The 14,267-nt window shown below is 42.8% G+C and overlaps 1 protein-coding gene across 4 annotated transcripts in view; it reads right to left on the bottom strand.

The window, feature by feature from the left end:
- MAST2 (microtubule associated serine/threonine kinase 2) overlaps window positions 1–12,763 on the bottom strand; it is a 200,906-nt gene extending 188,143 nt beyond the window's left edge. For 2 of the 4 annotated variants that reach the window (XM_086463118.1, XM_086463120.1), the window contains exon 1: window positions 12,581–12,763. In XM_086463118.1, coding sequence (XP_086319244.1) covers window positions 12,581–12,763 — 183 coding nt within the window. The remainder of the gene's footprint in view (window positions 1–12,580) is intronic. The other 2 variants (XM_086463119.1, XM_086463121.1) reach the window with 1 other exon arrangement.
- Window positions 12,764–14,267: the final 1,504 nt, after the last annotated feature.

Here is a 14,267-nt window from a genome sequence, read left to right as displayed (position 1 = left end):
AAAAAAAAATTAAACACTTTTTTTTGTTTGTGACAGTGAAAGTTCCAATCCCTTGGCATCAATATCTTTGTCTCCATGAACCATCTGGAATCTTCTCGCTTCCTACCACAAATGAGATAAACACATCAGTACACAGCAAAAATAAGCACTTACGTGAAGTTTTCCAGAGAACAAATTTTCCCTCAAACTCAACAGATGTGCAGGTATGGAATGGGGTGAGGCAGGAGCGGGGGGGGGGGGGGGGAGGGGGAGGGGAGGAATCATTTGATTATAAGACTGTAAATAAAAATACTACTGGCTTTAGACCTAAAGGAAATGAAGTTAACCTTTGGAAATACCACAAACATTTTATCCTGAGCTTTTCTCAACAGAAATCACATAAAATGGCAAAGATAAACTAATTCACAATTCTCATCAATGTCTGCACAAAGAAATGGAGTCTCTATAGTCTGGCACAAAAGCTTCTCCTCACCAAGTAGCGTAATACAGTTCTATCCCAAAGAAAAAACAGCCAAAAGTTTTTCAAGGACAAGCCATGTATTTTATTCCCTTCTGCTTGAGAACAAAAATGATGCCCAACTGTTAGGTTTATGAACATCATCAGGGCTCAAGCTCAAACTGAAAGACTACAGTCAGCAGACACTTCTGCTAAAGTGTCTGCTAAACTGGCAAAACAAAGCTGTAAATGGATTCTCCTCTGTCCAAAAAACAGGGATCAATGCAAAGGTCAAAGAACACACAAATAACTAACTGAGAGCATCATTTAACTTTCAGGGTCATGTATTTCTGCCACCATCTTCAAACCACACAGGTCCAATTTAAGTCATTTAATAAAACACAGAGAGACGTATTTGCTACTAATATGTCGCTCCATCCATCTATGACTAAATGTTTAAACATCTAAATGCCTACAGTCACTATATTAACTATACAACTCATTTATAAGCTTTCCTTTAAACCAGTGACTATAATTTATTTATTTGTACTGTCTGATCTTCTGGTGCTTAACACCAGTCCTGACCACTTTATTTCCTTTTAAAGGTCTTTTCTAAGGCTCCATATTAAAATGTGAGTTTTATAATGATAAAGTGCTTGTAAATATAGTAAAGATTGAATGGTATGATTTTAGTGACTAATAAACCTATTTTAATTATTAAGCACTCAGTTTTTGAGATGACATTTCCTTGCTCTTGGGCCTTGCAATGGCTTCTTTAAAACAAAACTGGGGTCTCAATCCATTTCAAATAGCAAAAAATACAATCATAAGCAAAGCTGTTGCTAGCGCTCTTGGCTAGTCCTCAGTGAAGAGAGAGCATGCATCTACCAGGAGATTAAAAGAACACACACCAAAAAACAATGCAAGACATTCAATTCCTTCACTGCCTATCAGTGCATTTTTTTCCCCTAAGTAGCTCCCCAGGTCTCCATTACATACTCATTTCCAATTTTGCCTTTCCAAGAGTTTAACACTTCACTTGCATTAGTGAGGTTGGATTCTTTAGGTCTTGTATGTGCTTCCTCAGAAAGCTCTAAAAGCCACAAAAAGGACAAAGATATCTACGAAGTTTTCCTGATCTGTATACTAACTTCGTGATGACAAACTATTTTAAGAAAGAGTGCAGAAAATGCAATTTGATTATTCTATGCTCTTCAATGCAAAGAGAAGCAAACTCCAAGTTTAATACCTGGGATAACTGGAAATCAACATGCATGGGGAGACAGCCTTCCTGGAAACATGGAATCACACTTAAACCATTTGTAGAGTAACTCAGGTGTTTATGCAGTCCTTCTGCACATGTATGACTCTTCATGTCATGAAAAAAGCATGCATAAGCAGCAGTATCAGGTTTTGGTTATTTTATATATAGTACCAGCAAAGCATATTAGAAAACTTTTTTTTTTTTAAATCACTCCTACTGAGCTCAAAGCAAGACAGCTGTGCATTTGAAGGATAAAAGAACATGCTTGAGCATCAATTAGCCAATCTGATAAGTACTACCTTCCATAAAAACCTTCAGGCTTCCTGAAATGCCGCTACAATATGTTTTCACTAGTTTTCATCCCACAGACAGTACTGAATTCCCTCACTCCTTAGTGGATGTACCTTTCGCACTTAGTTTTTGTTTGGCTGGATTAAGAAAAGATGACAAAGTGTCTCAAGTTTGGGTCCAATCATACACATAATTTAGTCTTTAGTAAAACTGCTTTCTATATGCTGCAGGCCAGCATTCATTTACCATTGTAACCATTCTGTATTTTCTCTTCTGTCATGAAAGACAAACTGGTCTGTGAACTCTTCCTTCAAACCCAATATGGAAAAATCAACAGGGATGACAGAACCTACAAAATCTTAAAAAAAAAAAAAAATCCTTATGTGCTAGCAGCTAACATATCGAAGTGATAAACACACATAGTGTATACTGAACTACTTTCCATAAGACAGCTCACAGTCACTGCAAGAAATTAGGGTTAGCAGAACGTAGCCTTACATAAGCAACAAATTTAAATGTTACTGGAAATCTGTCCTGAATGGATTGCTGCATGTTTGGACAACGTGCACATAACAGAAGTAGCACTCCAGAAGTGCACTGAAATTCAGCTGCTTCTTATAAATACTGTTAAGCAGTTTTACCATTAGCAGAATTAGCTGAGATGACAAACACCTATAACAAGACTTCTAGGAATACTAGCATGACATATTAAAGGCCAAAAAAAGAATTATCCATCATTCAGTTAAATAATTAAATAACTTATTTTGGCTTCATAATGTTGAAAATGTTTATGGTGGATTATTTGTCACACTATGTAGTAAAAAACATTAGAAAAAACCTTCCTATATAGACAGTTCATGAAGACATGTGTGGATTGAAACTGAATCAGAAATTACACTTCTAAAATTCTTAAACTTCCCACAGTCCACCCTTAACAGTGCTATCTGCTTCTGGAAATTTAAACCATTACATGGAACGTTTTAAAGCACTGTCTTACTGTTACATTCATGAAAATCCAGACCAACTAAAAGGTTTTAGAAAGTATTTTATTGTTAAACTGTGTACTATATGTATAACAAAAAGTGAAAATATTTACGATGCAGTTCTAATAGCAAAAGCATGATTTTTTCCTGGAAAGAAACCGAGCATCATCCCATTTTCCATGTAAATAACAGGCCTCCATTAACACTAGAGCAATCAAAAATAGCAAAAAACTGACAAGCTAGACAGTCAGATTTTTTTATTATTTCTGGGTTTTCAGTCTTGAACCCTCTTCCCTCATTGCACTGAAATCTGCATTTTTAACAGAACATTTTAAAATAATTTCTGACCGATTACTACTTTTAAGGTTCATAGGACCTAAGCTGTAAGCTCGGTTATACGCTATCACCAAAAATACAGCTTAGAGAAAGAGCAAGTAAAAAAATAAAGTTTTAAAAAAACCAACAGAGCTACTTCATTACAAACCAAACAAGGCCTTCAGACCTTTCTACTACAGTGAGATATCACAGACCATCAACTTCCTACAGGCAAGAGTGACATCTACTAACACATTTAAAAAATGAGTGCATTTTCCTCACCCAAAACAGGGGGTTTTTTTATACTTCCTTGCAAAAAAGTACAAGATTTTGAGTCACCATAGACTCAGCTTCTTCCTCCAGAGAGCAACATTTTCACCAGGCTTCAAATAGTACATCACACTAACCACACAGCACATCATCATTTGACATGGAAATTAAATTGCTAAGACTCTGCATGACCCGTCTATTTAGCTGCTGTGGTTATTGAGGAACAAGGTCTTGATGGGTCATAAAGCTTTTTGGTTTAGTCTCAAAGAGCTCACTAAGCTGGTGGTCTTCACTGCTTCCTTAAGCTCCAGCTACTCAGGTTCCATGAATAAGAATTAAATAAAAGTAAAAAAAAAAAAAACAACACTTTTTTTTTAAATAAATGTTTATCATTGTATCTATAATAATCCACTGCATTTCTTATAAGCATCAAAGCTGTGTTGGCTTACGGAGCACAACAGCCAGCTGAGGCAACAAAAATAACCTATCAGATGATAAAAATAAAAAATTGCCTCTTCTAGACACTAAGAACCACCTGGTCAGGCAGGACAACATTTACATTCTTTGCACTGCAAGAAGGCCTACGAGCTTGCTCAAGAAGTCAGTCAACTTCTAGGTGTAAAGTCACTAACACATACCCATTCCTCCAGCACAATACACATGGGTATTGCTTGGTTTCCTGAAGCAGTCATGAACATACCCACAGTCTGAGGCCTTTGTAGCTGCCTAATCCTAGCCTTGGACAGCACCCCACTGTTATCCTCAAGTGCTCTGTAACAAATACTAAGGAGCAGCAGCTTTTCCCTTCAAGCTCGTAATTGATGATGATTCTAAAGACAAGCAGTCCCACAACAAATCCAGCCACTTCTGATAAAAGAATTCTCTTGGCTCCTTTGCTTCTATACTCCTTTTGGACAAATACATGGCGCTGCTGAACTCAGATGCAAATCATCAGCAACATGAACACCAATATATTCATAATCTCTCCACTGCCTGCTTAGCTATTCTAATATGCAAGATATGAAATTTATGTGGCTAATACACAATATTTGCTCTTATTCTTCACTTGTGACAGGAAATTGAAATCTCACATGGGCGAGCTGAATCACCTAAGCTGCTGACACAATGCCTACCTACTTACCGATTTACACAACTCAAACTGATTTAAACAAATTAGGTTTGTCCATTAATATTCAGCTTTGAAGAAGATGATGTTTTTAAGGTATCAGGCCAGAGAAGTGCCATGTGCCCTTTGGCACTATTTTGATATTACCTAACAAGCCCATGGTAGAATCAGTCGCTTGACTCTATACCCCTTTTGTCTGCTTCAAGATGAGTCTTTTGGTTCAAATCTGTTATTATCTAACAAGTACATTGCAGAACCGATCACTTGACTTTATTCCCCTTTGCCTGCTTTTAGATGAGTCTTTTCTTCCGTCACTTTTTTACCACACACCCCCCCCCATACTTCTAAATATTAGCATGAACATGCAAATGAACTCAGAGCAACATGTTGCCAGCGGCTGCCATTGCTGCCTGATCAAAATACAGAAAGCCAAAACTACGGCTAATGAAGAAGTCAAGCTCTGGCATCAACAAGAATCAGCTTATGGAAGGCAGCGACACATACCTACAGGACATAGAGAGGTTTGTTCTTTCTGGCTTTTTTTTTTGCCTCCTTAGGAAAAGGACAGAGAATAAAACAGAGACAGAACCATATGTGTCATAGGGAACAACTCCTTCTTCCACAGCTATGCTCCAGCTTCTTCACTACCTTTATTTCTCTGTAGGGAAAGGGATAAACTTAAGAAATAAAACTCTTGAGGACGAGTAAGAATGCCTGCCAGCCAGCCATACACTCTGGACTGGTTCACCATATTACAAGCTTTACAGACTAGAACTTGGCATCTTCTCATACAAAAAACCCTAAACTTATTTTTTGCTCTCTCCTTAAAATGACAAAAGAGCTAGACAGCAACAAAGAAAGGGAAAAGGGAAAAGGAAGTCTGAGGTCTACAAACAGTAACTGAATTTTTAATGGCAAGTCACATCCACAGCTCGCAATTTAGGAGTCTTTACCAATGTCTTCCTTAAGACTTTCTTCAGCTCCTTGATGAAACAAGCACAGGACAGAATTGCCCTAAAATCAGCCCCAAATGGCAACAACATCCCAAAACAGGTAGCTAGAAGTATTTATGTAAACAGATGGTTCCTGATCTTCTAGAATTCAGCAGCACTCCATCCCTCCTTTGAAAAGAAGGGGCATCGGAACATATTTAGCTACATTTAACCTGTATTTGCTTCTACGGAATTTGTAATGCGATTATTAAAAACTACACTTTTATTACAAATGCAATCTGCATTGTTAGAGATATGTCCATTTGATTGTTTACTTGCTTGAATTTTATAAATAAATTTCCATCTTCTTCAAATGAAGTTTCATCCAGCTTGGAGGTTTTGATATGAAGTTAGAAGAAACAGCTTTCAGTGTTGTGAGCTGTTAACGATAGGGTCCACGGCTGGACAGGAGCTGCAACAGAGCTCTGATCGGGAGCCTGAGAGACAGGGGTGTAGAGAAAGCTCAGAAACAAAATGCCAATGGAACTCCAAAAGCTTGCTGCTTCACCTATCAAACAAAAGGGAAGACTCATGGTAGAAATAACCAAAGAATACCAAACAGTTTTGCAGTCTATGTACAGGGCTTATCACAATAGAGGTACTGCTTTTAAAAGCACTGATGGCACCTAGAGGGAAAAGGAAAAAAAAAAAAAAAAAAAAAAGAGAGAGAAAAATGCTTTTTATATTTGAAGCACAAAAGTTCTGATTAGGAGAAAAAGATCTCTTCAATTTCCAGGCTTGCCACGCAGTAAGGAAAGCATGGTAACAGCTTCTTTGCAGCTGTGGAGGCAAAACAAATCTGACTAGCACTCTGGGGTTTGGCCAGTTTCTCCCTGCTGGTCACTGACTGCTTTCCAAAAAAATAAACAGGGTGAGAAGTCAGTGGAAAAGAACCTTTGCTATTCCCTCCTTCCTTTAAAAAAAAAAATAAAATAAAAAAATATCAAAATATAGACAGCATGAAAGGGGGGATAAGCTTTCTAAGTAGTCTTGGACTGATTCTGATTTGCACAATGTCCTGAAGACAGGGAGTAGAAATATCCACATAGGCATGTTACAAAACTCTCTCTCATATGACACACCCAACTGTGGCAATGCAAGCCTCGAAATTGTAAAAAGACAAATATTAAACAGCAGTGGAGAAGTAACCTTGTCTGATCACACCATTCCAGGCTGCTGCCAGAATACTACCTATTTTTTGTGCACATGCTCCAAGAACAATCAGGAGGTAAAAGCACAAAAGAACTCAGCTCTATGAAGCAAAAGAACTCAAGCGTCTCCTGTTCCAAGTGAAGCTAGATTTTACATTTCAAATACTTATACATGGAAAATATATCAGATAGAAAAGAATTTTTACTGCCTGTGCTAGCATAGGCATATTCCACAGCTGAAAGTTGGACATTAGACAAAACAAGCCTTGAAATAAGATGTGGTTTAGTTTCCTAACTGCAGGACTAATTAAACATTGGCAGAGCTTTCCAGAAGAGGTGACAAACACCATGATCTAAGGCTAAGATAAGACTGATTTTTAAGAGAGATGTTTTAATTTATCTTTCAGGAAAGCTCCACAGCCTGCACACGTGCGGAAATCACACTGCATCACCACAGCAATCCATTTTGGCTCCGGGACATGAGATCTACAAAGATCTACAGAGTTTCAAGGACAGGTGGAGAGAAAAGAACATTTTTGCTACTCTCAGAAAGTTTGTAGCACTGCAGTTCCAAATGACCAAACAGTTAAATGATTTGATTGTTAAGTCATTTACGTTCTTCAAAGCTCAGGAAATACTTTCTAACCAATGCAGAAATGACAAACTGTACTGTCTGTGGAATACACAAGATCTCCCTTCTTCAGGCACATCAAAATTTACAGCTGGAGACAGCCTACTGCACTGACTGCCCTATAGAAAAGGCTCCCCCAACACAAAACTAACCAGGACTAAGGAGGCTTTCCTTCTCCATATTTTTCTTCTCTGTATTATGTATGGAGCTTGTCTGTTGGCATCAGCTGAACATTTCCCGTACAATGAACATATATGCAGCAGGAGAGCCTCTGGGTTTAGTAACATTTCAGCCCAACTCTTCAGCAGCAGCAGCAGCCAAGTTAAACTTTATACAAGACAAAGGGTCCATCTAAACCAAAACCCCGCCTCTGACACTTGCAGTCCCTCTACCAGCACCTTGAACTGTTGAGATTCTTCTACTGTTTTCCCCTTCATCCCTTTATTATCCTTCAAAGTCACAAAGCCATGGAATCTACACATAAATCCTCTCCTGGCCCTGGCCATCCACAGCAAGAGGGAAACTTGACTGAAGTGAGGGTAAAATGCTGACAAGCATGGGGTCTGTTTCCCTCACCCCATCCCATTTCCGAGCAAAGCACCACTGGGCAGCACCCACTAGTTCCCTAGATGCCTTTAGCACAGACAACGTTGTTCAGGGATACTCAGTGCTCAGTGTCATCTACTTTTATTCTTTTGACCTCAACCTCCATGCCCCTAGACCTGCCACAATACTTCAGCTTTCCTCGCATCTTATTTATTCTCCTCCTGCTTTCAGAGGAAGACAGGATTTAGATTTTTTTTTTTTTTAGGGACAGGCAAACACCCACCCCTTACGGAAAAAACCTATACAAATAGCAAAGATATTCCCTACAGACAAGTAAAGGGAAGCATCATGCATTTGCCCTGTTCTAATGTTCTCCTAGATGGTAGCTAACATCAGCTGGTTTCCTCAGGTGGATGCAGACGGCCTATTTAATAATCTTCACTAGATCCCTCCTCCTCTGAATGCTTTTTACATCCATTATGCCTCTTGGGAAAAAAAAAAAAAAAAATTAAATATACTTCCACCATTCCACCATAACCCCCTTAAGTCATCTCTTCCAGAAAACGAAGAATCCTTTATATGAGCACTTCGACTTCTACCTGAAGTAGAAAATGCTTATAAAAAGCACCTCTGAGAAATATTGGCTGTGATCCATGTGTGATCTTTCACATGAAATACCACACTGTCTCAAACGAATTATGTAAGCATGATATGGAAACAATCTAATGCTTATAATATGCCTCTGGATAAGGGCGACTGTCACTCCCAATGAACAATAACTTTCACCTCTACTTTCCATTTTCCCCTTCAGTGCAGTCAGCAAACATACAATGACTAAGCTGATACTTTATGGAAATCAGAGAGGGCTGTGTTTGACAAAGATGCCTTCAGTCAATGAAACTAAACTGTCACAGGATAAGAATTCAACTTAGACAATTCAACTATGAATTAATGACCGATTAACAGATAAGAAATAAGAAGTTGGAACAATTGGCCTTTTTCCCAAAAAAGGATCACTAGTCCCACAGGGATCTGCTCTGGGATCAATACTTTCAATATTTTAAAGCAAAATCTAGCAAAGAAGCTTAACACTTACATGACTGAGTTTGCTGACAAAGCTTAAAGTTATTCAAGGTTGCAAAAGTGATGGCCAAAGATCTGAAGAAGACCTTGATGATACTGTTTAAGTGGGCTGTGAAATAGCAGATTACATGTAAGATTAAGATTAAATGCAGATAAATGTAAAGTGATGCATAGCGTAAAAAAAAATAATCCTACATTTATATACAAAATGACAAATTCTGAACCAGCTATTACCATCTAAAAGTGTGATTGCGGAGTTAGACAGTTCCATGCAAGTGGCACTCAATGCTTAAAGATCATCAAGAAAAAGCAGGTAGAAGATTAGAGTAAAACCTAATACACTACAGAAGTTTAGAGGGTGTCATACACTGAAATACTGCAGCTAGTCCGGGTTATTGTTCCCCAATCCTGTTCCTCTGATCCCTGCATCACTATCTCCAATCAGGAACAGACCTGCAAAAGATGCAAAGAAAACAGCAAGGACAATGAAAAGGGTAGAGTCACTTCTTTCTAAAACTCCTCTGGAAAAGCCACAAGAAAGGGATCGTAAATAAAATAAAAAGTTATCGAGCCATAAGCCGCACAGAAGAACATAGATTCTCTTTTTCACCACCTCTTCCAATACAAGAATTAACAAACAAGGCATGAAACAAACAGGTAGAAAGTTCAAAAACAAACAAAAACAAGTGTTTTTTCCACACAAAATGTGTTTAAGCCTTACAACACTCATCCACAGGATGTTGTGGATGCTATAAGCATACATGGCTCCAAATACTGATTGGACAAATTCACAGAAGAAAAAACCCACTGGGGGCAATAAAAACAAATATCACCTCTAGTTCAGGAAACCTGCAAGCCACAAATTACTGGAGGCTGGGAGAGGTATTTCCTCAATATACACTATACTCTTCTCCCAAGCATCTGCTTTTGGCAGCTCAGCGAGGCAGGATACTGGGCTAGAGGGATCTTTAATGTGACCAAGTACAGTCATTTTTATATTCTTACCTAACTCATAAAGAAGTGAAAACTTTAATCATAAGTACATGTCAAAACTACAAGCACAGTACATTAAAGGAACAGATTTTCAAAGGCCTAAAGGTCAGGACAGTGATTAACTACTATGGTCACAGTTTGGTAAGTGCTTTTTCCAACATTTGAGTAGCTTAGCCTCCCCCAACCACAAACTTGTGCAACTGTATGGCAAACAAACTGTGAAATCTGAATTTAATTCAGAACAGTTCCCTGCAGCTGTGCCCACGGCTGCATTGGTACAGCTGAAGGTACAGCTTGGAAACAAGGAGGCAACTTAAATCGGAGGTGGCCCCAAAGGAAACAGCCGTCAAGCTACAAGCTGCATCAGTGGACATGGAGTATCACACCATCTTTTGCATCTTCAGAAGGCCCTTTCCACCACATCCACACTACCAGCTCCTGATGTTTAAAGAAATACCGAATTATTGATATTAAAGAAGAAATGCTGTGAGTAGACTTACTGGTCACATTTATTGAATTTGTCCAACAACCCTATTTATTTCCAGTTGCTTAGCACATTTACAAAACTTCTGCCACTTCAAATGGAACACAAAAGGGGAGAAGGGATGAGAGGCTCTCTGTTGAAGTCTGGGGGCCATCTCGCACAGGCTGAGCAGAAGCTTTCTTAACTTCAGCTGCAAAACTCCCCAAAGACTCCATCACACTGAGTATGTGCCAGCACGTAAAGATCTGTTCCTACAAGCCGTATCAGGTCTTAGTCAGAGCACCCAAGCTGAAAACAAACTGGCAGTATCTCCCATTAAAAAGCCTTGTGCATCTCAAAAAACGGCATTTCTGAATTTGCAGCCTTTCCTGTTTTGCAATGTTAATGTTGTTTTGGTGAACCTGCCCAAGTGTTCAATACACTATATAGTACATAGCATGTTCCATACACGTGATTTGTAAAAGGTTTAGTTCACAACTACCAAGAATGGAATAATTTCCTCTAATTCCCAAGTCAATATCATATACAATACGTCAAAACAGTACAACAAACACCTTGCTATTGCATTTGATAGCTCTACCAACCACTATTTTAATGAACAGTTGGGAAGAAAGTAAGTCACCTCTTCTGCTTTTCAATTTATTTTTTTTTCCCTGAATAAGGATATTAGTGTTCGATTGTTTCAGTAAGCGATAAGCATTAAAAAACGCAGCACCTCTTAACCACCTGGCTTCACAAGGCACTAGAGAATAAAAGAGAATAAAAGAAAAAAAAATCAAAAAATAGAGCTCACTTCTTCCAGGGCGCAGCCTGAAAAATCTATATTCAAGAGACAACCACTAGTCAAAGCCAAAATACAAGTCTCCTATAATTGAAGGCAATGCAATGCAGCTTTTCTAGAAAAACCGTAAGAAATTATAAAAAAATAGAGTAAACCTGTTCATCTGCAACAATGGCGTAAACCTAAGATACCTTTTTGACAAGAAAAGTCAAAGAACCTAGTTATTCACTTTGCTCATAAAAATGGCAAAACAAAGCAATGAATTACTGCGTTCCGGGAGTCTTCATACCTGTGATACTTCCTTCTCTTAAAAAAAAAAAGGCATTAGTTGCCATCTACATTTTTAAATTCATCCCCCATTTTTCTCTCTTGTAAAACTAGGAATATCAAAACACATCAAAACAAAGTTTAAGCTCTCTTGGGTCTCACCCCTGCAACGCTAAGCAGCAACCACTAGATCCCTTCTTTGTAGGAGTGAAAGAGACAAAAGTGGACACGCTGAACTTACACACTCTCGCTTTTAACAAGCCTACACATTTTCAAATATCTGCAAATGTGTGTTTCCTAAATAAACCACTGCTTGTGTTAAAAACTAAGACCCTAAAACCGCTGGAAAACGCATCATTATTAACGTCACAATTAGGAGTGACCTACAGAAGGCTGCTAGCTAGAAGTACTCTGTAATTGGTAACACCAGCAAGCATGTAACACAAACTGGATTTCACTGCATCCTCCCTCGCTTCTTCATCGGCATGCAGGCAGGACTTCTGGCACCACGACGACTCCCTCACCACTCACTCAACGCCATGCCGCCAGATCACTGACACACCACCACTCCGTGGCTGACCACCACCTCGGGCCCTTCCGCTTCTAGGGGTATCCACCTGAGGAAGCGCCTCTGCCGTGAGAGGATGCTCGCAGCACGCCGTCTCAGCCAGCGCTGCCGCGCAGCCTTCCCCCCGCAGCCGACCCTCCCCGCCCAGCGCAGCGCCTCACCCTTCGCGGACCCCCGGCCTCCAGCCAGCCCCCGCGGCCACTCTCGGAGCCCCCGCCCGGGCCGGGCGTTCTCCTGCCCCGCGACTGCGGCAACCGCAGCCCGGGCGGGCGCGGAGGGCGGCACCGCCGGGCGCCCTCGCCCGCAGCTGTCCTCCGCCACGCGGGGCGCGCGTCTCCATGCCAACGGCTCCCACCGGCCCGGCAGGGCTCCCCCCCCGGCCCCACGCCCCGGCTTTACCCTCTCCGGCGCCTCCCGGCAAGGCGCCCCCGCGGCCCTGGCGTCCTCCGGCTCCTTCCTGCCGCCGCCCCCCAGCAGGGTGGCTTTCCGCTCCGCCGCGCTGGCGGCCACCGCCCGCCCGGGCTCCCTCCGCGGCGGCGGCGGTGCCGCCGCTTTGTCCCCCCGGGAGCGGCCCTTCCTCATCGCGGCGGCTTCTCTTCAGCGGCGGCTGCGGCACGACTCGGGCCCCTGCGGCGCGGAGCCGGCCATGGCCGGCGAGAGTCACGGAGAGCCGGGACGGCGCCGCCGCAACCGGCGCCGCCACCACCTGCGCGCGGCGCGGAGGGACATGCCCGCCCGCCGCCGCTCCCGCCGCCCGCCTGTCAGGGAGCGCGGGCGCAGCGGCTGCCGCGGCACCAGCCCCCCCCCCCCCCGCCCGCCCGGCGGCCGCCGCCTATCGCGAGAGCACCGGCCTCCCGGCGGGGAAGAGGCGCGAGACTTGGCGGGAGGGAAGGAGTGGAGCGCGCGAGACTCGTCACGCGGAGGGGGGGGGGGGGGGGGGCGGGAGGTGCGAGGCGGGAAGGGGCGCGGGGCAGCCTGGGAAGGCGGTGGGCGCCGCTGCGGGGGTGGCGGCCTGGCTGGTGGGCAGGGGGACCCGCACGCTGCCCCCACCAGCCCCGCTGCCCGTGAGGACCCAAAGGGGGAATACACGGTGGGGGGACCACACCAGGCCAACAGCCAGGCCCCCGTAGGGCTGCCCAGGCAAGTGATGCCTCCGGGCTGCAGAGACTCTGCTTCCACGCCGGGAGAGGAGGGGCAGGGCTGCCTGTTTGCAGTCAGAGGCTCAGAGGTGTAGGCCTGAGGATGTACAATCCACCAGTGTCTCCCGGGGGTGAGGGCAGCATTTCTGCACCACTCACCGTGATCGGCTATCAGTTCGAGTGTCCAGCAGCAACAAGCATCCATGTCATGAGCCAGCAGTGTGCCCAGGTGTCCAAGAAGGCCAACAGCATCCTGGCCTGTGTCAGAAATAGTGTGGCCAGCAGGAGTAAGGAGGTGGTGGTGCCCCTGTACTCGGCACTGGTGAGGGTGTTTCTCAAATGCTGTGTCCAGTTTCGGTCCCTTCACTACAAGAAAGACACTGAGGTGCTGGACCTTGTCCAGAGAAGGGCAACGAAGCTGGTGAAGGATCTGGAGAACAAGTCTTGTGAAGAGCGGATGAGGGAACTGGGGTGGTTTAGTCTGGAGAAGAGGAGGTTGAGGTGAGACCTTATTGCTCTCTACAGCTGCCTGAAAGGAGGTTGTAGTGAGATGGGTGTTGGTCTCTTCTACCGAGTAACAAGCAACAGGACAAGAGGAAATGTCCTCAAGTTGCACCAGGGGAGGTTTAGATTGGACATTAGAAAGACCTGCTTACTGAAAGAGTGGCCAAACACTGGAACAGCCTGCCCAGGGAAGTGGTGGAGTCACCATCCCCGGAGGTGTTCAAAAAACATGTTGATGTAGTGCTTAGGGACATGGTTTAGTGGGCATGGTGGTGTTGGGTTGATGATTGGACTTGATGGTCTTAGAGGTCTTTTCCAACCTAATGATTCTATGATTCAATAAGCTCTTAATTGCCACCGAAAAGGTAAGGTAGGCACAGGACCTTTCCTGTGGTGTCACCAGTAGTAGGTAGCGTTCGGGAAAACACCACACTGCTTTGTTC

This window comes from Leptosomus discolor, chromosome 3 (assembly GCF_034619465.1).
Source record: "Leptosomus discolor isolate bLepDis1 chromosome 3, bLepDis1.hap2, whole genome shotgun sequence".
Lineage (NCBI taxonomy): Eukaryota > Metazoa > Chordata > Aves > Leptosomiformes > Leptosomidae > Leptosomus > Leptosomus discolor.
The sequence above is the reverse complement of the archived record's forward strand: the minus strand, read 5'-3'. Positions and strand labels throughout refer to the sequence as shown.